Here is a 19,764-nt window from a genome sequence, read left to right on the forward strand (position 1 = left end):
GCTGGCCACATGGCCGAGGGGAGGGCAGCCCCTCCTGCCGAGGTCACAGGTGGCTCACCTGCCCACCTCAGAGAAGGGTCTGGACTTGGGCTGGAGGGTTTCTGGAAGGGCCCCTGACCCCAGCTGGCTTGAGGGTCCCCACGCCAGCCCCCTGCCCAGCCCACATCCCTGCAGTCAGGGAGCCCCTCCAGCGGCGGCTGGTGCTGTCCGTGGTGCTGAACTCCCGAGGGTCCCTGTGGCTCAGGCATTCTCTTGACTCCGACACCATTAACTCTGGTCCAGGCCCCCCGGCCGCCCCCTGAAATTCCAAGCCAGAATTTCCCCTTCAGGGACCAAGTGGAGGAGAAGGAACTAAAGGAAGGCAGGAGATGGAGCCGTGGACAGAGGCTCAGTCCCTGAGAGCTCACCAGGGACTGTGGGCTCTGGACAATACGCTCGCAAACCTTGGCCGTGACCCACAGAAAGCGTCCCCTCCGGGAAGCGGGGGTGAGTCACTGCCAAGCTCCGCCAGTGAGGACCAGGCACCAGGGCCACACGCTCTCGCCCGGCTCGTGGTCCACGCCCAGCAGCTGCTGGTCCACCCTTCTGTTCTCCGTGTATAGACGGCCCAGGGCGTGGGCCACACACGAGCACTCGGGCTGCGGGGTCAGACCCCGGGACTCGTGGCTCGGCCCGGGTCTCTCCTGTAACGTGAGGATAACGGTGGTTTCTTCTCACAGATCGGACGCGGGTGTCACCAAGTTGCACACAGAGTGCTGAGCTCCTGTGAGGGACCCGGAGCGGTTACTAAAGGTGCCATGTCAGTGAGAAAGTGGCAGTTAGAGGGATTCAAAATATTAATTTTTATATAAAGCCCAAATCTGCATATAAGAGCTGTCTGGTGGTGGCGTGACGGCTTTGTGACAGCCAAGGACATGCCGGACGCTGCCCTGTCCATCTCGTCCCCTCCCTGTTGTGGATTTGCAGATACCAAGATGACTCCGTGGCCCCTGCAGGTCGAGTGCCCTATCCGCCCCTGGTCCTCCACACGAAGGCCCAGAACCGTGGGCCGTTCTGAGAAGAGGTGCAGGGGCCGGAGCTCACGGCCCCCCAAGGCGCCTGCTGGGCCTCTCCTCAGGCCAGGTCCGCTGTCACTGCTGACCACAGAGCAGCGTGCCACTCCGTGTTGTGTCTCGTGTCTGGGCTCTTGCTCACGGTGGGCCGTGCATCCCAGCTGGCCGGAGTCCCACGGCTCTGGTTTCCACGCTCTGGCAGCATCTAGAGCCGTGCTGAGGATGTGCCACCTGCTCCTTCGGTGCCTGGGGTGGGGTGCAGACAGGGGACTGAGGGACAGCACGGTTTGCCCACAGTTCCTCACTGAGTCCAGGACAGTGAGGTGGCCTGGGTGGTGCCTGTCACAGGACGCATCCACAGGAGAGGCAAACCAAATGCATCTACTCGTTTCCATTTTATTTTTGTACAGGGAGCTCATTTGGGGGGCTCTAACCCCAAGAGGACAGGCTGGGAGAACCTCCAGCTGCCCCACCCCCCGAGTCAGTCTGGGGCTCCTCCCCAGAGCCGTGCTGGGCACCCCGTCGAGCGTCTCCACGGCTGCGTGGAGCAGGTGTGACTCACCAACCCGCCTGAGTGGGGGCACTTGAGCTGTCCCAGAAGTTTTGCTATTTCAGAGAAGGCTGTGCTGGGACCCTGCTGCGCGGCGTTTCTGGAGTTAGTGACGTCATCGTTCTGGCCACGGCAGGGGTGGAGGCAGGACGGGGTCCAGAGAGCCCCCAGAGTGTGCTCTGGTGTCCAGCTGGGTCTGGGGCTCCTCCGTCTGGAGTGAGGCCAGGAGGTCAGAGGGTCACCCCTGGCCTGGGCCCGATGGGCCGCTCTCCGCTGTGGGGGCTCGGCAGTCCCTGCCAGCCAGGCCGGCCCAGCGCACAGCGGCCGCACGTTGGGAGGGTTTGGGCAGGAGGCCCCTTCTCCGCCGCCCCCTCAGCAGCTGTCTCACAAAGCCCCTGGGCTTGCAAACATCCTGAGCAATATTTTGTACCTTCCCACGCACCGCAGGCAGCTTGCTGAGCCGTGAAGCCGCGTGTGGGTCCACGGCTCTGTCTTTCTCTGAACACAATGGGATTAATTAGAGAGAAAAAGTCCCGCACAAACAAGCCACGTTCCTCAGGGGAAGCCGGAACAGGCCGAGCGCACCCTGCCCGGGGGTGGAGGGGCCGAGGCCACCGTCTGCAGCTGTGTCGGGTGCCCCTGCCGGCCAGCTGTGCCCCAGCTGTGTGCAGGCTGCGCCCCACTGCGGCTGCCCCTAAACACACCTCTGTTTACGCTTGTGGTCTTGTCCAGCGCTTCACCCCACCTCCTCCGCCCACACGCAGTTTCCAATGCCAGAGGGCAGAGGCCAGGCCGCCCGAGCTCCTCCCACGGGCCACCCCGCCAGCCGTGGCCCTGGAGTGGCCTCTCCCAGCTTCCAGCTGGAGCCCCGCCCCTACCCAACTCGCCCCTTAGCCCGCCCCCCAAAACACTAGTCTGGCGTGCATGTGAGTGCCACGGCACTCTGGGCACCAGGGTGCCACCTTCAGGGCCCCTCTGTTAGAAATGATGCTGATGCGGGGGGCACTGGGGAGCTGCCCCAGGCCACCGCCAGCCGTGGGGCAGGCCGGGCTCCGGGTCCACACGCCAGCCCCAGGGTGCCTCCCGGAGGACCTGCCTGTTGCCAGCGATTTCCAGCTCATGCTAGAGCCCCCTGGGGCCGGGGCCAGGGCCAAGAGGGGGGTCTGGCAGCCAGGGTGGCACAGGTGGCAGGAGACACTGCAGGAGCACGGGTGCCCATAGGGAGTGCCATGTCCTGACATTGCTGTCCTCCAGGCCCGCTGGAGGTCCCACCAACCCAACTCACAGAGCCCAGGGCTGCCAAGCACCCAGCCAGCCCCAGGGCAGGGGGCCCAGCAGGCCCTGCCACTCGAGGGTGTTGGTGCCCACGCCAGCCACAGAGGTCCGGCTTCCCGTCCAGCCCCCCAGCTGTCCAGAGCTGCTCCGAGACGGCCTCCCGCTGGCCCAGATGCTGTCCCGTCGCAGATGGGGTTTCATCTGACCGGGCATCCTCTCTGTACATCCACCCGCCCGGCCAAACTGTTCTCAGTAAAGTGCCCGTCCGTGCATTCCAGTGGCTGGGGAGGCCGACGCGTGGTCCGTCACGCCTCCCGTCTGGAACCTTCCTAGCTATTCTTAGATTATGTTTTCCATTTAAGTTATAGAATCAGTGTGTCGGTGCAATTAGCTGTGTGGTTTGCAGGGACAGGATGTGAACGAGTCCTGTCCAGGGAGGGGCCTGTCCTTCCCCACGGCCAAGCCGGCTCCCACCTCCCATGGGACGCGGCCCCTTTCCTGGCGAGCTCACGCCTACAGGGCCCTTCCCCTTTGCTTGTCGTGGGGAGGTGGGGGTGCAGCCCGGGAGAGGGGTGCAGGGAGCCTGGGCAGGAGAAGCCACACCCTGAGAGTCGAGTGTGCACCCCCCACCCCACCTCCTGCTCTGCCTTGGTCTCCAGGACAGAGGGGTCTGGGGAGCCCAGGAAGGCGGCCCTCCCTCTGCAGGGCAGCGCTGGCCCCGCACCTCTGTCCCCAGACTTCGCGGCCCGGTGGCGGCCTCTGGTCGGGGGGGCCTGCAGGGCAGGGGCTGCTCGCGCTCCTCCCGGGAAGCCCAGGACCAAGGGCCAGGACTGCTCCAGTGGGGACAGCCGCCGGGGCCAGACCCTCCGCCCAACTGGCCTCCGGCCCTCATTGGCCCCCAAAGGTAGCTATTTTTGCTGCCTGGGCTCTGCAAGGTATTTTAAATGTTTTGACATTTAAAATCTGTGTTGGATACACTGGTTATGTTTAAGTCATACCCGGGCTGCGGTGACTCACGGGGAATTGGTTTGTCTCCTGAGACCGGGCCGGCCCACCCGGTGCCCCCAGCAACCCGGGCGTGCGGGGCCTTCTCACCTGCCCCTCGGACCTCGCCAGCCCCTGCCGTCCTGCGGGGGCTGGGCTTCAAACGAAAAAGCAACAGAAAACCAGGGGGGTGGGATGGGTGCCAGGCTCCAGACCCCCTCGGGGAGGGAGGGACAGACCTGCCGCCACCTGGGGCCAGCGGCTGCGGTGCCGGTGCCGGGAGTGCTGGGTGCCGGGCTGGCGAGTGCGGAAACACCGCCTCCTGGGGGTGGGGCCCCTCAGTCTGTCATAGAACTCTGTTCACACGGAACTGGGAGTAAACTGAGGCCGCCTCCCCCCAGAGGCCTCCCGGGCCTGAGCGGAGCCTGGAGCTGCCGTGGGAGGGGCAGGGTCTCCGGAGGGACCTCGGCCAGTGCCCAGAACAGGCCCCGGGAGTGGACTAGCTGACGTTCCGGCAACCTCCGGCAGGCACCTCTTGGTGGTTGCCCCATGTCTGGCGAGTGCCCCTTAGCAGGGTTTGGCTGACTGTCCTCAGCAGGGCTGTGGTGACAAGTGCCCGCTGCAGGGCACAGGCTCTGCTCTGGCACCCTGGGCGATGGCAGAGCTCAGGGGCAGTGACCGTTTCCCAACATGACCAGGAGCCTCGTGGGGTCTGAGGCTCACAGGGACGGAGGCAGCCTCTGCCACTGGGGGTCCTGCAGCCCCACTTGCTGCCACTGGGCAGTGTCCTCTGACGTGTGCTGTCCCTGTCCTGGGCAGCAGCGCCAGCTAGGAAGGGCCCCAGCACCTGCCGGGCGCCTGCGGAGGCAAAGCCACGGCCTGGCGTCCCCTTGGGAGCCGGGCCTGGGCTTAGACAGGCAGGTTCAAACCCAGGTCCAGCCACTTCTGAGCTGGCGTCTTTGGGCCAGACCTGTAGCCTCTCTGAGACTCAGTTTCCCCAGATGCAGGGTGGACACGATGGCCCAGCCTTGCTGGTCGGCGTGGAAATTAGAGGCAGGGCCCCAGGTGCTAACCAAAGGGGCCACACGCCTTTCCATGTTCCGAGAGGCAGCGGGTGGGTGGGAGAAGGGTCCGCGTGTGCTGTCTGCATCCAGGCTGGGAGGCCCTGGGTGGGCTGGGGGGACGCCCAGGTGACACAGCCACGCTCGGGGGCAGCTGTCGTGGACGCGGCGTGTCCATACCTGAGAACGCAGAGCTTTGCCCTTTGCCACAGCTCGGACACCTCAAGTCTGTGTTCCCTGCTGTTCCAGGTGGGACCCCAATGCAGGGGCTCACCAAGGTGGCAGAGACGCTGCCAACCTCTTCCCAGCTGGGGGTGGGGGCACACTGCAAGCCGAGCTTGGAGATGGGCGGCCAGGGACGGCTCGATCTGGGCAGCCTGGACGGGACACGCCCTTCTGAGCTTGTGCTGACCCGGGGGCCCCGCAATCCGGGCCCTAAACCCAGCCGGGGCGGAAGGCGCCCAGGGGCAGGTGGGCGGGTGCTGTCTCCTGCGGCCGGGTCTGACGCCCCCTTCCTCTCCGCAGGTCAACACCTTCATGTCCTTCTTGCTCCCCATGGTGGTCATCTCAGTCCTGAACACTGTCATTGCCAACAAGCTGACCATCATGGTCCGCCAGGCGGCCGAGCAGGGCCAGGTGTGCACGGTCGGGGGCCCGCAGGGCACATTCAGCATGTCCATCGAGCCCGGCAGGGTCCAGGCCCTGCGGCACGGCGTCCGGGTCTTACGTACGTAACCTCCGGGCCCCTGGGGGTGGGCGGGGGCCCAGGGTCAGCAAAGGCTGCAACTCCCCGAACCGGAGCGAATTTGAAGACAGCGGAATGGCGCGGCCGGACCCAGAGCCCAGGTCCCGGCCGCCGCGCTGCCCTCCGTGGCCTCCCGAGCAAGCCTTGTACCGCTGGGCACCGTGACTTTGTGCTTGGAGGGAGTTTTCCCAAGTGTCCTTCTGGGGGTTTTTGTTTGATTGTGGTCAAACACACAAAGCATGAAGCGTGCTCTCTTGGCATGTGTAAGGGCACAGGTCAGGGGCACCAAGCACATTGGCATCATGTCAACCATCTCCGCCACCGTGCCCAGAGTGTTCCCGCCTTGCCGACCCACGGCCGTCCCCACTAGCCGCTAGCTCCCCAGCCTCCCAGCCCCCGGCACCCACCGTCCCACTGTCTCCTCTAGGGACCGCCTGTGCATGGAGCCACATGGCATTTGTCCTTTCGTGTCTGGCCTGTTTCACGTAGGCTGTCCTCAGGGTCCAGCCGTGCCGTGGCGTGTGCCGGAGCTCCCCCGCCCCTTAAGGCTGTGATGTTCCGTTGTGTGTTTGTCCCACATTTGCTCACCCACTCGCCCCTCCACGGGCACCGAGGCTGTGAGTGACGCTGCCGCACACCTGGCTGTGCAGACTCTTCGCGAACCTGCTCGATGCTTCTGTGCACGTGCCCGGAACTGGGGTTGCTGGATCGTGTGGGGATTCCATGTTTGATTGTTTGAAGAACTGCGACCCCGTGTTCCATGGTGGCCGCACCGCCGTACATCCCACCGTTGGCACCAGGGGTCCGGTTCCTCCACACCCCTCCCCCTCGCCAGCCCTGGCCTTTGCGGCCACCCTGCTGGACTGGACGTGGTGTCCCACTGGGGGTTGATGTCTCCCTTGATTAATGAGGTTGAACATCTTTTCCTGTGCATGTGGGCTATTTATATCTTCTTCAGAGAAATGTATATTTAAGCCCTTTGCCCATGTTTGAATTGGATTGTTTGTTTTTATTTTGTTGGGTTTTAGGAGTTCTCTATGTACCCTTTGTGCCAACCCCTTGTCAGATAGGTGATTTGCAAATATTTTCTCCCTCTCTGTGAGTTGACTCAGCCTGCTAATTACATCCTTTGGGCCGGCGCGGTGGCTCACGCCTGTAATCCCAGCACTCTGGGAGGCCGAGGTGGGTGGATCGCTTGAGGCCAGGGGTTTGAGGTTGCAGTGAGCTATGATGACACCACAGCACTCTAGCCCAGGTGACAGAGTGAGACTCTGTCTCAAAAAAAAAAATGTTCTTTGATACACAGAAGTTTTTAATTTTTATGTAGTTCAATTTATCGTGTGTGTGTGTGACCTGGGCTTTTGGTGTCATACCCAAGAAATCTTTGCCAAATTCAATGGTGTGAGGTTTTTATTTTATGTTTTCTTCTAGGAGTTTCAGAGAGTCGGTCTAATGTTCAGGTCTTTCTCCCGCTGTGGGGGGTTAGGTCAGGGCCCAGCGCCGCGCTCTTGCGAGCGGACGTCCAGTCTTCCCAGCAGCGTTTGTTAGAGACGGTTCCCCCGTGAGCGGCCTCAGGTGCCAGGGGCGTTTCTGGGCTCTGTGTCCTGCTCTGCTGGTCTGCACACCTGTCTCTGGCAGGTGCCTCACGGTCACGGCCACTGTGTGGTGAGCTCTGCAGTCGGGACGTGGGAGACCTCCGACTTCACGCTCCTGACGAGATTGTTTCAGCTGTTCAAGATCCTTTGAGCTTCCCTGTGAATTTTAGGATGGAGTTTTCTATTTCCATGAAAGCCGTCCCTGGGATTTGATCGGGGTGTATTGAACCTGTGCTCGCTTTGGGTAGTGCCGACACCAAAACGATATGGAGTCTTGTGATCCACGAACGTGCGATGTCTCCCTGAGCCCGTGTCTCCCTGTCTCTGAGCCCATGTCTCCCTGTGTCTCCCTGAGCCCCTGTCTCTCTGTCTCTGAGCCCGTGTCTCCCTGTGTCTCCCTGAGCCCGTGTCTCTCTGTGTCTCCCTGAGCCCGTGTCTCCCTGTGTCTCCCTGAGCCTGTGTCTCTCTGTGTCTCCCTGAGCCCGTGTCTCCCTGTGTCTCCCTGAGCCTGTGTCTCTCTGTGTCTCCTTGAGCCCATGTCTCCCTGTGTCTCCCTGAGCCCGTGTCTCTCTGTGTCTCCCTGAGCCCCTGTCTCTCTGTCTCTGAGCCTGTGTCTCCCTGTGTCTCCCTGAGCCCCTGTCTCTCTGTCTCTGAGCCCGTATCTCCCTGTGTCTCCCTGAGCCCGGGTCTCCCTGTGTCTCCCTGAGTCCCTGTCTCTCTGTCTCTGAGCCTGTGTCTCCCTGTGTCTCCTTGAGCCCCTGTCTCTCTGTCTCTGAGCCCGTGTCTCCCTGAGCCCCTGTCTCTCTGTCTCTGAGCCCGTGTCTCCCTGTGTCTCCCTGAGCCCGTGTCTCTCTGTGTCTCCCTGAGCCCGTGTCTCCCTGTGTCTCCCTGAGCCTGTGTCTCTCTGTGTCTCCTTGAGCCCATGTCTCTCTGTCTCTGAGCCCGTGTCTCCCTGTGTCTCCCTGAGCCCGTGTCTCTCTGTGTCTCCCTGAGCCCCTGTCTCTCTGTCTCTGAGCCTGTGTCTCCCTGTGTCTCCCTGAGCCCCTGTCTCTCTGTCTCTGAGCCCGTGTCTCCCTGTGTCTCCCTGAGCCCGTGTCTCCCTGTGTCTCCCTGAGTCCCTGTCTCTCTGTCTCTGAGCCCGTGTCTCCCTGTGTCTCCTTGAGCCCCTGTCTCTCTGTCTCTGAGCCCGTGTCTCCCTGAGCCCCTGTCTCTCTGTCTCTGAGCCCGTGTCTCCCTGTGTCTCCCTGAGCCCCTGTCTCTCTGTCTCTGAGCCCGTGTCTCTCTCTCTCTGAGCCTGTGTCTCTGTGTCGCAGGCGCCGTGGTCATCGCCTTCGTGGTCTGCTGGCTGCCCTACCACGTGCGGCGCCTCATGTTCTGCTACATTTCGGACGAGCAGTGGACTCCGTGAGTGCCGGGAGGCTGGCCCTGGGCTGAGCCCCAGACGGGGGGCTGGGGCAGGGGGTGCTGCTGAGAGCTGGAGCAGGGCCAGGGTTCGGTGGGTCCCCTGCGGCCCCCTCAGGCATCCGTGAGGCTGTTGGGCAGTGGCTGTGCCCTGATGGGGCCCCAGGGAGGGCTGTGGAGGGACAGGTAGGACAAGCTGGAACAGGACAGGAAAATCGGTCCTGAGGGACTCGGGGCCCAAGGTGGCTTCCCTGAGGCCCCAAGAGAGACGGGGAGCGGCTCCACTAGGAGATGGGGGGCTCTGCTCAGTCCGTGGCAGTTGTCGGGGCCCCAAGGCCACCCTAGGCTGGACTCCCAGGACTCAGGCTGGAGTCACACTCAGGGCTGTGATCTGCTACAGCAAAAGGGCGCACGGCAAAGCCTGAAAAGGGGAAACGCTTGGGGCGAAGTTGGGGGCAGACCAGACGCGGCCCCAGAGCCCCTCCCGGGGGCATCTCACGGGACGACTCGGGAGCTGGTCACGGGGGCACTGCCTGTGCACCCCAAGTCCAGGCTCCCCGGCAGGGAGAGCAGGTGTCCAGTGCAGACCCTGCCAGGGCTGCCAGATCCAGGGCGACGGGTCCCCCAGGGTGACACGTGCCCAGAGAAGGCACAGGGAGCAGAGCATGGCCCCGAAGGAAAGGCTTCTGAAACTCGGGGCTGCCCTGTGGGGAACGGAGCCGCCCAGCAGGAGAGCAAGACCCCGTGGCTGGCGAGGAGCTGGCTGGGATTGGGGCGCACGGCCGTCCGGGAGGCTGGGGGGCCTTGAGCCCTGGCTGCTCTGTTAGGCGGGGGACCATCCACCCTTGGATGCCCAGGACCCTAGAGAGTCAGGTGGCTGCCGGGAGAGACGGGGCCGGGCAGAGCAGGGAGGGCGCAGAAGGCTGGTGCTCGAGAACTTCCAACTCCTCGGGAGAAGCCGGCCCCTGGAATTCATCATGAAATATCCGTGTAAAAACTTCACACGCAGTTTTAATTAGTGCCCAGGCCACCACTGCCGGCCATGCTCGGCCTCGGCCGTCACCCTGGGGTCCCTGCCTGGGGTCCCTGCGAGTCCTGCCCGGGCCCGGCGGAGTCTGAGCGCCTCTCCCCCCCCACCCCCGCCCAGGTTCCTGTACGACTTCTACCACTACTTCTACATGCTGACCAACGCGCTCTTCTACGTCAGCTCCACCGTCAACCCCATCCTGTACAACCTCGTCTCCGCCAACTTCCGCCAGATCTTCCTGTCCACGCTGGCCTGCCTCTGCCCCCTGTGGCGGCGCAGGAGGAGGAGGAGGCCGGCGTTCCCGAGGAAGGCCAACAGCGTGTCCAGCAACCACACCTTCTCCAGCACCACCACCCGGGAGACGCTGCACTAGGGCCTGCGGCCCACGCTCAGGGCAGCCCTGGCCTCGGTGGGGTCCACCAGACGCCAGCTGGGGCCGTGGCCCGGAAGCCTGGGCCCCCACACCTCGCCCCAGAGGCCACTTTCTCTCCCCACCCCCACCCGCCTCTCCCCACCATCCCTCTCCCCTTTGAAGCCAGAACAAGAGATTATTCCTCTCCGGGGTCCAGAAAGGGCCTTTAACAAGGAGAAATTAGTGTTCAGCCACAGGCAGGTTCTTTGTTCCAGTCTAATGGATGTTTAGAGAGAAGAAAATGAAAGGCGCTGGTACAGGCTGGGCCCCGGCGGCTGGGTGGCTGCTGCTGGTGACGGCATTTCTGAGAACCTCGGCTGTCTCGCCCACCGGATGACCAGGAGAGGGCTGTGGGACGCCGGGGGGCTCCATCCAGCCTCCACCACCTCTGCCCGGCTCCGGGCTTTGGGCCTCAAACCCAGACCCTTCTGGGCCAGCCAGCACGCCGCCTCCCCGGGCAGTTCCGAGGGAGCCCCTGACTCCACTTGAGGCCTGGCCAGGCTCAGGGCCCACTGCTGGGGGCAGAGGATCCCTCCCCAGCACCCCGGCCCAGGCGGCCGTGGCCCATAGAGGAGGGCAGGCACCACATACCCAAGAAGGACACACGGGGTTGGCCTGGGATCACCCAGGCCCCAGCCTCTCCGCCCGCCTGTTCTCGCCAGGCCAAGGCTGGGGGATCTGCAGGGACACCATGCTGGGGGGCCCAGCCTCAGCCTCTCCGGCTCAGCAGAGGGAATTCTGGGTCGGCAGTGCTGGCCTCCCCGACCTGCCCAGGTGGCCTTGGCCAGGACAGGCGAAGGCCCCTGTGCTCTTACTGCAGCACAGGCAGAGGCCCCCAGCGGCCGCAGGGTGGTACTCTGAGAAGGGCAGACGCGGGCCACGGGTGCTGGCATCCAGCCCCCGAGCAAGACGCCAGGTCCCAGGACTCGGGCCACAGGTAAGAAGGGAGCTGTGCGTCCAGGCACCAGTTGGCCGGCAGCCCCCGGCCGAGGCAGACTCATCTGTCACCAGCCAGCAGGCAGCAGCCTGGGCCCCGGCGCCTGGAACGGCGGTGCCTGCTTGGTCTGGAGGAGCCAGTCTCCAAACAGGGCGGGGCTGGCCAGGCTCCCGGCTCCAGGGGTCGCCTGAGCCCAGGAGAAGCAGGTCCCGGGATGAGGCTGGGCCAGGAAGAAGCTCGGCCCTTCATAAAGTAGGTTTTCACGGCCTTGGACCAGCATCTGCCTAGAAGGGAAGCGGGTGCTGGGCGGGCTGCATGGGCTCAGGGCTCAGAGACCTGGCCCGGAGGGGACCCCTCAGTTCACCAAGAGCCGGCCGGGCAGTCGGGCCCACATGCTAAGCTTCCTGACAAACCTCCCCTCCCACAAGCGTGGAGTCAGGCCGGGCAGCACCCCCAGTGCAGAGGACTGCCGACCCCAGGAGCACAAGTCTCGAGGGGGCTTCCTCCACCCCGAGCTCCCACTCAGGGTCTGCTCTGGGCAGTGGAGCTTCACCCACCCAGCAGGTCCCGGTCGGCATGGCCCTCAGCCCTGCTCAGTGAGTGGCTCAGAGTTGACCTAACGCCAAGGCCCCTGGGGCTGGACACGGCTTCTGAGCAAGAATGTGGACTCGGGGCCAGACAGTCCAGCCTCGACCCCTCTCTGGGGTCCCCGGGCCCTGGGCGGGCCACATTCCTCTGAGCCTCAGTTTACTTCCCCATCTGAGAAGCAGGCATGGCCTCTCAGAGTGCAGCTGTGCTGGAGGACCCAGGCCGCAGTGGGCGGAAGCCACGCTGGAGGCGGATGGAGGCGGAGGCGACAACCCCCGGAGCCCAGGCTGGTGCGGGGTCCACCAGGAGGGGTCTGTAGCCGTGACCGGAAGTCCACTTTTTGGTGTAGTTTTTATGTTCCCATCTGCGCACTTGGTGTCAGCGGGGACACATGTCCACCACCCCAGAGGAACCGCTGTGACGCCCCACCCAGCACGCTGAGCGCCTGCCCGTGTGGCCATGTGACTCTGGAAGCCACCGTGAGCTGTGAGCAGGGCGCTGGCGAAGTCCGGAGTCCCCGCGACTTCCCAACAGTGACGGCGCAGCCCCCAGCTCAGAAGGCCCCCGGTGACGCAGCTGCCCCGCCCCTACCACACCGTCCACAAAAACAAACCCCTGTGTCTCTCAATAAAAGAGGCTGTGCGCCCCTCACCCGGCGCCTGGTGCTCGCCCGTCGGCCGCTCACTCATTCGCTCCACGCGCACCGCACAGTCGGCTCCCGCGGGGCCCCACCAAAAACTCCTGGGCTTTGGTCACGTCTTCCAACGGCTGGGCCCCGGACCCCCTGCTCACACACTGCCCCCCTGCCCAGTGCTCCCGGGAACCACAGAGGAGGAAGGCGCCTGGGAGCCCCCGGGAGCTCCAGCAAGTCCCCGCCACACCCCAGCCATCTCTTGTTCTGTGAGCTGCCACAGAGGGGACTCCAAGCAGAGGGGCATGGGGTCCCATGAGCTCTCAGCTCTGATCTCCAAGCCCCCAGCCAGCCTAGGGGTCCCGTGGCCCGGAGGCCCGTGGCCCAGTGCAGGTCTCAGTGGTGAACAGACGAGGGGACAGAAGACCCCTAGCAGCACCCCCACCCCAGGGATTTCCAGACCATTTGAGAGCTTTGAAAATACAGATTCCCAGGTGTCTCCCTAGCCTGGGCTGGGGTCTCTCGGACATTGCCTGGGTGGCAGCTCTGGCCCTTTCTGGTGTGTTCCTTTTAGGGCGAAGGCAGTTTTCCTCCTGCCTGCCTGACCCCAGGAGCACAGGAGGCCTATTGCCCGTGCCCCTCCTGGGGCGCGGGGCTCACCCTGGGGAGCTCGACAAGGAAGCGCCCACTTGGGCGGGAACAGTAGACCCCCGGGCACAGCCCACCTGCTGCTGCACCTGCTCAGCTCAGGGCCTGCAGCGTCTCCGGGAGGGTCCTCTCCGACCTACGGCTGGTCTCCGGGAAGCCTTGGGTGCCAGAGGGAAGTCCAGAGGCTCGGCAGAGGCAGGACAGGAGGGAGCGAGCCACCTGCCTTGGGCTCCACCTTTTTCTCGGGGCCAGGGAGCCGACTCAGGGTGTGGGAACCCTGGGGGAGGAGCCACTAGGCCCTGTGCTGGGGACCCCAGGCTGACTTTTCCCGGAAGGGCAGCAAAGCCGTCAGGAGCGTGGGTGCTGAGTCGCACAGGCCGGCCGCAGATCCCGGCTCTGGCTACCAGCTGGGAGACGGCATGAGCTGGGGAAGGAGCTCAGGCCCCGCTGTGGCGCCGGGGCTGGCCCAGGCACGGACGGCGGCAGGAGGGCAGGGAGCTGGGGCTGAGGCGAGTCCTTGGCTTTCTGGCCTTGTGGCCAGGCAAAGTCCCTCCTGGCCCAGAGGGAGGCCCAGCCCCTGGTTGCTGCCCATGCTGTGTGCCTCGGTGAGGACAGACACCAGACCTGGCCAGGGTTTGGCGGCTCTCCTCGACATTTTTTTTTTTTTTTTTTTTTGAGACAGGGTTTCTCATTCCGTCACTCCTACTAGAGTGTGGTGACACATCTCACTACAGCCTCCAACTCCTGGGCTCAAGGGATCCTCCTGCCTCAGCCTCCCGAGTAGCTGGGACTACAGGTGTGCACCACCCGTGGCTAATTCTTTTATTTTTTGTAGTGACAGGGTCTGGCTGTGTTGCTCAGGCCTGTCACGAACTCCTGAGCTCAAGCAATTCTCCCCCCTCGGCCCCCCGATGTGCTGGGATCACAGCCGTGAGCCACTGCACCGGCCTCACCTCCACTTCTAAGGGTGAGGAGTCTAGAGGCTGGTGCTGCCCGGGGACTTCTCCCAGGGCTGGAGCCCAGGGGTGGGAAGTGGTGACGCCTGCAGCCTCCAGGACAGTCTGAGCCGCTGGGCTGGGCTTCTCCCCTGGAGCCTGGGGGTGCCCAGGGCACGACGCTGCCCCCTGTCCGGGCTCTCTGCTCTCGTCTCCCCCACAGAGCTGGGAGCTGTCTGCCGAGGGAGGGAGGAGGACCAGGAAATAGAACTCCAAGGGCAGGTGCCTGCTGGGTGTCACCAGGAGCCTTGGCCAAGCCACCGCCCGGGGGCTCAAGGACACACAGTCCTTCGGTCACTGCTGTGGCTCCGGGGTCTGCCTATGGGCCCACGGCCTCCCTGTGCTCGGGGACCACGGTCCTGTCAGCCCTCATGCACTCCGTGGCCACCCACCCTGCGTGCCCACTGTCGGAGGCGTCTCCACCGCTGTGCGCACTGGGGAGCTGGGGACGGCGGAGCAGAGCTGTGCTGGCTCCAACCTAGCTGTGGGGCCTCAGGCAGGCTGCCCCTCCCAGCGCCCCTCTGCCCGTGGCCGGTGGGACTGGCAGGGTAGCAGCTTCTCCCCTCACCTGATAAGCTATGCCTGCTGAGAACGGCCCCTGGGTCCCCGACGCGCTGGAGGAACCACAGGCAGAGCAAGGCTGCTGCCCACGGGGCTGGCTGGGCCAGGTGGCGGCTGGAGGGAGGGAATCAGGCAGGGGCGCTGTGGGGCAGGGCGTGGGGTGCTGTACCCCCAAATCAAAGATGTTCACCCTGCACAAGGTCCCTGCACACAATCAAGCCTCAGACACCGAAGTTGCCACACCCAGGGCCTCCTGGGTCCTCTCTCCGCCCCAGGGAGAGCGCCGTGAGACGCTGGCTCGGGCAGCTGCACCAGGGCATCAGGCGTGGTGGATACTGACACACAGAGAGCTGGCCGAGGGGGGCAGGGGGGTGGCCAAAGCACGGCCGGCTCTGCAGGGGCCCCTGGCGTGGGGCAGGAGGCGGAGCAGGGCTGGGAGGGCCGGTGGACAAGCCCCGCCCCCACCCCAGCCTCCACGCTGGTTCCCAGGCAGGAAACTTCACCGGCAGTCCACCAATGGCCATTTTTAAACTCTGGCTACATTTTTTAAAATAAAATTCTTGGATTTAGACAACATAGTTCTCCTTAAAGTAAGAAACGAGCAAACGTCAGTATAACCCTAATAACGTGTGGGCGCCTTGTGGTCCAGGCTCTGAACCAGGATTCACGGAAAGAAAACACAGACCAGCAAATCGCAGATGCTCCTCCGGTCACGTGACTCCTGGCCCAGCTGCCGGGGCTCCCGGGGGCAGGCTGGCACATGGGCCCCCAGCCCAGCTGCCGCCCCGTCCTGCCCTCGGCGTCCAGTGTGCAGGGGCACCCTGGGCTCCCGCTCCTCGGGGGCTGCGAGGCTTTTGTTACCAGCTCAGCCTGCAGCGCAGCACCTGGCGCAGGTGCAGGCACACCTGAGGGCCAGTGCGGGGTGGGGCAAGAATGCTGAGAGTCATGCGGCCTGGGGGCCACCCCCTGAAGGGCAGAGCACCCGCATGTCTGGAGATCCTGAGTCAGCCAAGGGGGAAAGACCTTCCCCAGGGAAGCCCAGGCTCTGCCCTTACTGACACCCCGCAGGGCCACCACAGGCACCACTGTGGACAGCCTCCTGGGTCCAATCTAGTCAACATTTAGTGGGCACCCATTGTATGCAGGGCTGTGCAGCCAGAGCAGTTCCGCTCCCTGCCCTCTGCAGCCCACAAAGGGTGCAGAGTGGGGGAGGCACCACCCAGTGGCCACCTGAATCGAGTCCCCCTTGGCCGGAGCCGCCCACGTGCTGAGTAGGAGGGCTCGGGACACTCTCTCTCCCCTGCGAGAAGCCTGCAGGAGGGACACCCTGGGTGCTCAGTCTGTGCCCTCGTGGAAAGTGACCTGCGACCTGGAGTGGGCGGGGGGGGGAGCGGGGCAGGTGGCAGGCCTGTGGCCGGGGCCCTGAGGGCTCCCCGGACACCGGTGCAGGGAAGGCGTCTGTGAGTGCTGGCCCCACAGGCAGCTGCAGACCCAAGCCCAAGGGCCACCCTCACCTGGAAACGTGACTCACGTCTGCCTCGGTGGCCCTCGCTGCCTAGTCCCTCCACCACAGAGGCCACTCAGCTGTTCGTGGTTCGGACACCAAACCTGGAAAGCTCCCTTTGGAACCCTGCTTTCTTCTCAAGTGCAGTGGGCCACAGCTTGCCCGTTAGGCCTGACCCCAGTGCCCCACCCGCTACCGAGAGGGGCCATTTTTAAACCTTCCCCCAAACTACAGCCCCTTTGAGAGGAATGCAGTTTCCACCACTGCAGTAGGATGATGGCAGGGACTGGAACTGCGGCCGGTCATGGAAGGCCGAGCCGGTCATGGAAGGCCGACGGGGCTCTGTGGCCCCAGCCCTCCCCTCCTGTCACTCGACCTCGGGAGGACCCACGGGGTGGGGGTGGGGCTGCTCCACCCCAGACGAGGACTCTGGGCTCAGAACCCAGGTCAGAACAGGCTCCCACCCCCGCCCGCCAGCTGCAAAGCCTTGTGGGGCCCTGAGTACCGTCTCCATGGAGAGCAGAACAGCTGGTCCCTTCAGCCTAAGCTTCTAGAGTGAAGGCATCTGGGGACTCAGTGGGGGGACGCACCACTGGGTGCTGAGTTTGTCTCCCCAGCCTCCCCACCCAAGGGGGGGTGAGCCTCCCACTATGGTCCTGAGGCACCGCTGTCATGGGTGGCAGACCTCTGTGTGCGCAGGACGTCTTGTTCCAGTGCCTTCCTCGCCCAGGTGGGCGCTAACAGCCTCCACGGGGTCCCATGGTGCAATACTCTCACGTTCCTGAGACAGTGCTAATTTGGCTCAGAAGACCCCCAAATGCAAGGACACCAGACAGACTTAGTGTGAAGACTTGGAGCAGACAGGAACAGAAAGCAAAGGGGGTGGCATCCCCAGGGCTGATAAGATGCCCAGCTCCAGGGACCCCCACCGCTGTGGTCATCTGTGTGAATGGTGCCCCTGGGAGTTGGGCAGTGCACAGACTGTGCAACTGCAAAGGGCAGCCCTGGGCCTCCACATCAGAGGAGAATCTATTTCCTTGCCTTTGTAGCTTCTAGGGGCTCCTGCACTCTTTGGCTCATAGCCCCCTCCTCTGTCTTCAAAGCCAGCAGAGTGGCATCTTCCAAACTCTGACACTGACTGTCCTGCCTCTGTCATGTAAAGACCCCTGTGATGACACTGGGCCCACCCTGATAATCCAGGATGATCTCCCAGCTCAAGGTCATTCATAAATTTTGGGACTACATGAACTACCCCAAGTCCCCCCAACAAAGTAACCCTAGGGTGGCTCCTTGAGTAGCCTGGTCTGCAGCCCGGGAGGCAGCCTCAGGTGGGGGCTGGAGGCCGGTCAGGTGTCGGGGGGGGGGGGCGCCAGAGCAGGGCCGGCAGGGGGAGGAGCTGGGTTGCAGTGTCGCCCCACAGGCCCCCACAGATTCCAGGACTTCGGGAGCTGGGGTGGCCCCTCATGGGCACCTGGCTTTACCCCTCCCCCTCCCAGAGCAGCCGCTGATGCAGCCCAGGAGGGGACAGGCCTGGACCGAGGGGACAGGGTCTTATTTATTCCAAGTGCCTGGCAGCATGTTTGTAGGGGTGACATGATGCCCTACCTCCCCCGACGGCCACCCCACCCTTCCCTTCCCAACAGGAAGCTGCTGTGCCGCAGGGAGCCGGGCGCCGCTGGCTCTGTCCTCATCAGTCACTGCTCTTGGGCCCAAATTACCTTAATCACCGGTTCCTCCTCCCCGGCAGGCCGGCTCCCCCTCGGGACGGAGCCATCTGTCTACATTAGAGACCAACGCACCAGGCGTACAGTGCAGAGACACTGCAAGGCCCAAACTGCCCCACCCCGTGGCGGACGCCGGCCTGGGCCTGCCGGGGTGACCCGGGGCTGAGGGGACTGCACAACCCTCCTCCCAGCTGAGCACCCACCAGCCCCACCCTCCTGTGGTCCCCGGGGCTTCTGCACCTGCACTCACAGCCCACTCTGCCAGTGTGCACCCTTCAATGAGCACCTAGTGTGTGCCAGGTGGGGAGGGAGCAGCCCATCCAGGGGTTTGGCGTGAGAGGCCTGGGGCCCCGAGTCCAGCTCCGCCTGGAGCACCTGCTGTCTCTCCAGGTCTCGGAGCCCCTGCTGTCTCTCCAGGTCTCGGAGCCCCCAGCACGGGGTCCAGGAGGCGTGGCCAGGTCCCCGCCATAGCACACTGGCCTCCTGGCAGCCAGGGGGTGGCTCCTCTCCTTGTGCCACTTACAGAGGGGACAGGGGTGGGGAGGGGGCCCTGACTGGTGCAGAGGACAGGACATGGCACAGACTTTGAGGTCCCTCCACCTCCTTAACCCCGTCCCTGCCCAGCCAGAGCAGCCTTGCTCTCACTAGGAGCCTGGGGAAGCAGGTTGGTGGGGAGGCAGCAACTGTGACCAAGAGGCCTGTCCCACCAGGTCACCTGTCCAGGGTGGCTGTGCCTGGCAGCCAGAGCAAAGGCCCTGAACCCGCCCCAGTCCTGTCCCTGGCCCATCCTTGGGGTCCTAGTCCCGCCCCATGGCCACGATGATGATGGTGGCTAACGCCCCGTGCTTATCATCTCTGGCAATCTCGTCCTTGCAACAGCCCTTGAGGGAGGAGCTAGAGGCACAGCCGTTTCAGGGGAAACTGAGGCTCGAGGGCACCGGCACTTTGGCCGGATCACCAGCAGGGGGAACCAGGGCCACCCCGTGCTCCCAGCACCGCCCACCGCGCCGGCGCCCGCCGGTGTGCTCAACACGACCTCAGCAATGCCGGGCGGGAGGGACGGACGCCCGGCCGCGGGCCCTGCCAGCGCCAGCACAAACCAGGGGTTTGGTTTTCCGGGGTTCAGAGAGGGAAAGACACGCCCCTGTTCGTTCAGCTTTCGCTCCAGAAAACTTGTGAATTCTTTCCCTGCCCCTTTGAGATGTGCGTACATCGTTTCAGAAGCTGAATAAGCCTCTGGCCAGCGTGCACGCCGGGACCGGGGGGCTGCCCCGCCGAGATGCGACCCCCTCGGAAGGCCGCGCCCGCCGCGGTCCCGGGAGGGTGGGAGCCCGGCTGGGGGCCCCAACCACCTCCCGCCGGGCAGACGCGAGCAGGTGTTTTCTGGGGGTGAAGCCAATTCGCTAGCACAGATGGTCACCCCAGTCCCAGGTGGATTTGAGACGAAGTCTGTGTGACAAATGGTGCCGTCAAGTCTTGTCACTTGAGGACTGGCCACCGTTGATCTTGAGAACGCGCGTGTGACGGGCCGCAAACCCGCAGCCGGTGCCCGCGGCGCACGGAGCTCTCCGCGCAGCGCTCGGCCGGCGACAGAGCGTCTCCCTTCTCCTCTGCCCCACGGCACCGGCCTCGGGGGTGGCACAGATTCTGTATTCGGTTATTTCCTCGACACCCGTGAGTCTGCCCGCCCCGGACCGCGAGGTGTCTGGGCGGCTTCCGGTGTTTCCCCCGTGCTGGGCGTCCCGTCACTTTCTGACGGTGCGGAACGTTTTCTTTTAAGCGGAGCTCTCTTTCCCGCGGGCTCTGCAAACAGGGTGAGCGCCTCGGCGCGCTCCCGCGAGGGCAGGGTTGGGGGCCTGCGGCGCGCTCCCGCGAGGGGGGCAAGTGCCGGCGGCGCGGGCGGCCGGACTGCGCTGCACGGCGGGACTCGGCCGCCAGGGGGCGCGGCGGGCGCGCGCCGGAGCCCGCACCCTCAACTGCGCCTGCGCCGACGCCGGCGCCTGAGCCCGAGCGCGAGCGTGGCCCAGCGCGCGCCCGCCCCCGATTGCGCCTGCGCGGAGCCCGTGGCCGCGCC

At 64.5% G+C, this 19,764-nt stretch overlaps 1 protein-coding gene across 1 annotated transcript in view; it reads left to right on the forward strand.

The window, feature by feature from the left end:
• NTSR1 (neurotensin receptor 1) overlaps positions 1-10,063 on the forward strand; it is a 28,177-nt gene extending 18,114 nt beyond the window's left edge. Inside the window, exons 2-4 of the mRNA XM_069496426.1 lie at positions 5,448-5,649; positions 8,576-8,666; positions 9,811-10,063. Coding sequence (XP_069352527.1) covers positions 5,448-5,649; positions 8,576-8,666; positions 9,811-10,063 — 546 coding nt within the window. The remainder of the gene's footprint in view (positions 1-5,447; positions 5,650-8,575; positions 8,667-9,810) is intronic.
• The last annotated feature ends 9,701 nt before the right edge of the window (positions 10,064-19,764 follow it).

Source organism: Eulemur rufifrons, chromosome 20 (assembly GCF_041146395.1).
Source record: "Eulemur rufifrons isolate Redbay chromosome 20, OSU_ERuf_1, whole genome shotgun sequence".
NCBI classification, from domain to species: domain Eukaryota; kingdom Metazoa; phylum Chordata; class Mammalia; order Primates; family Lemuridae; genus Eulemur; species Eulemur rufifrons.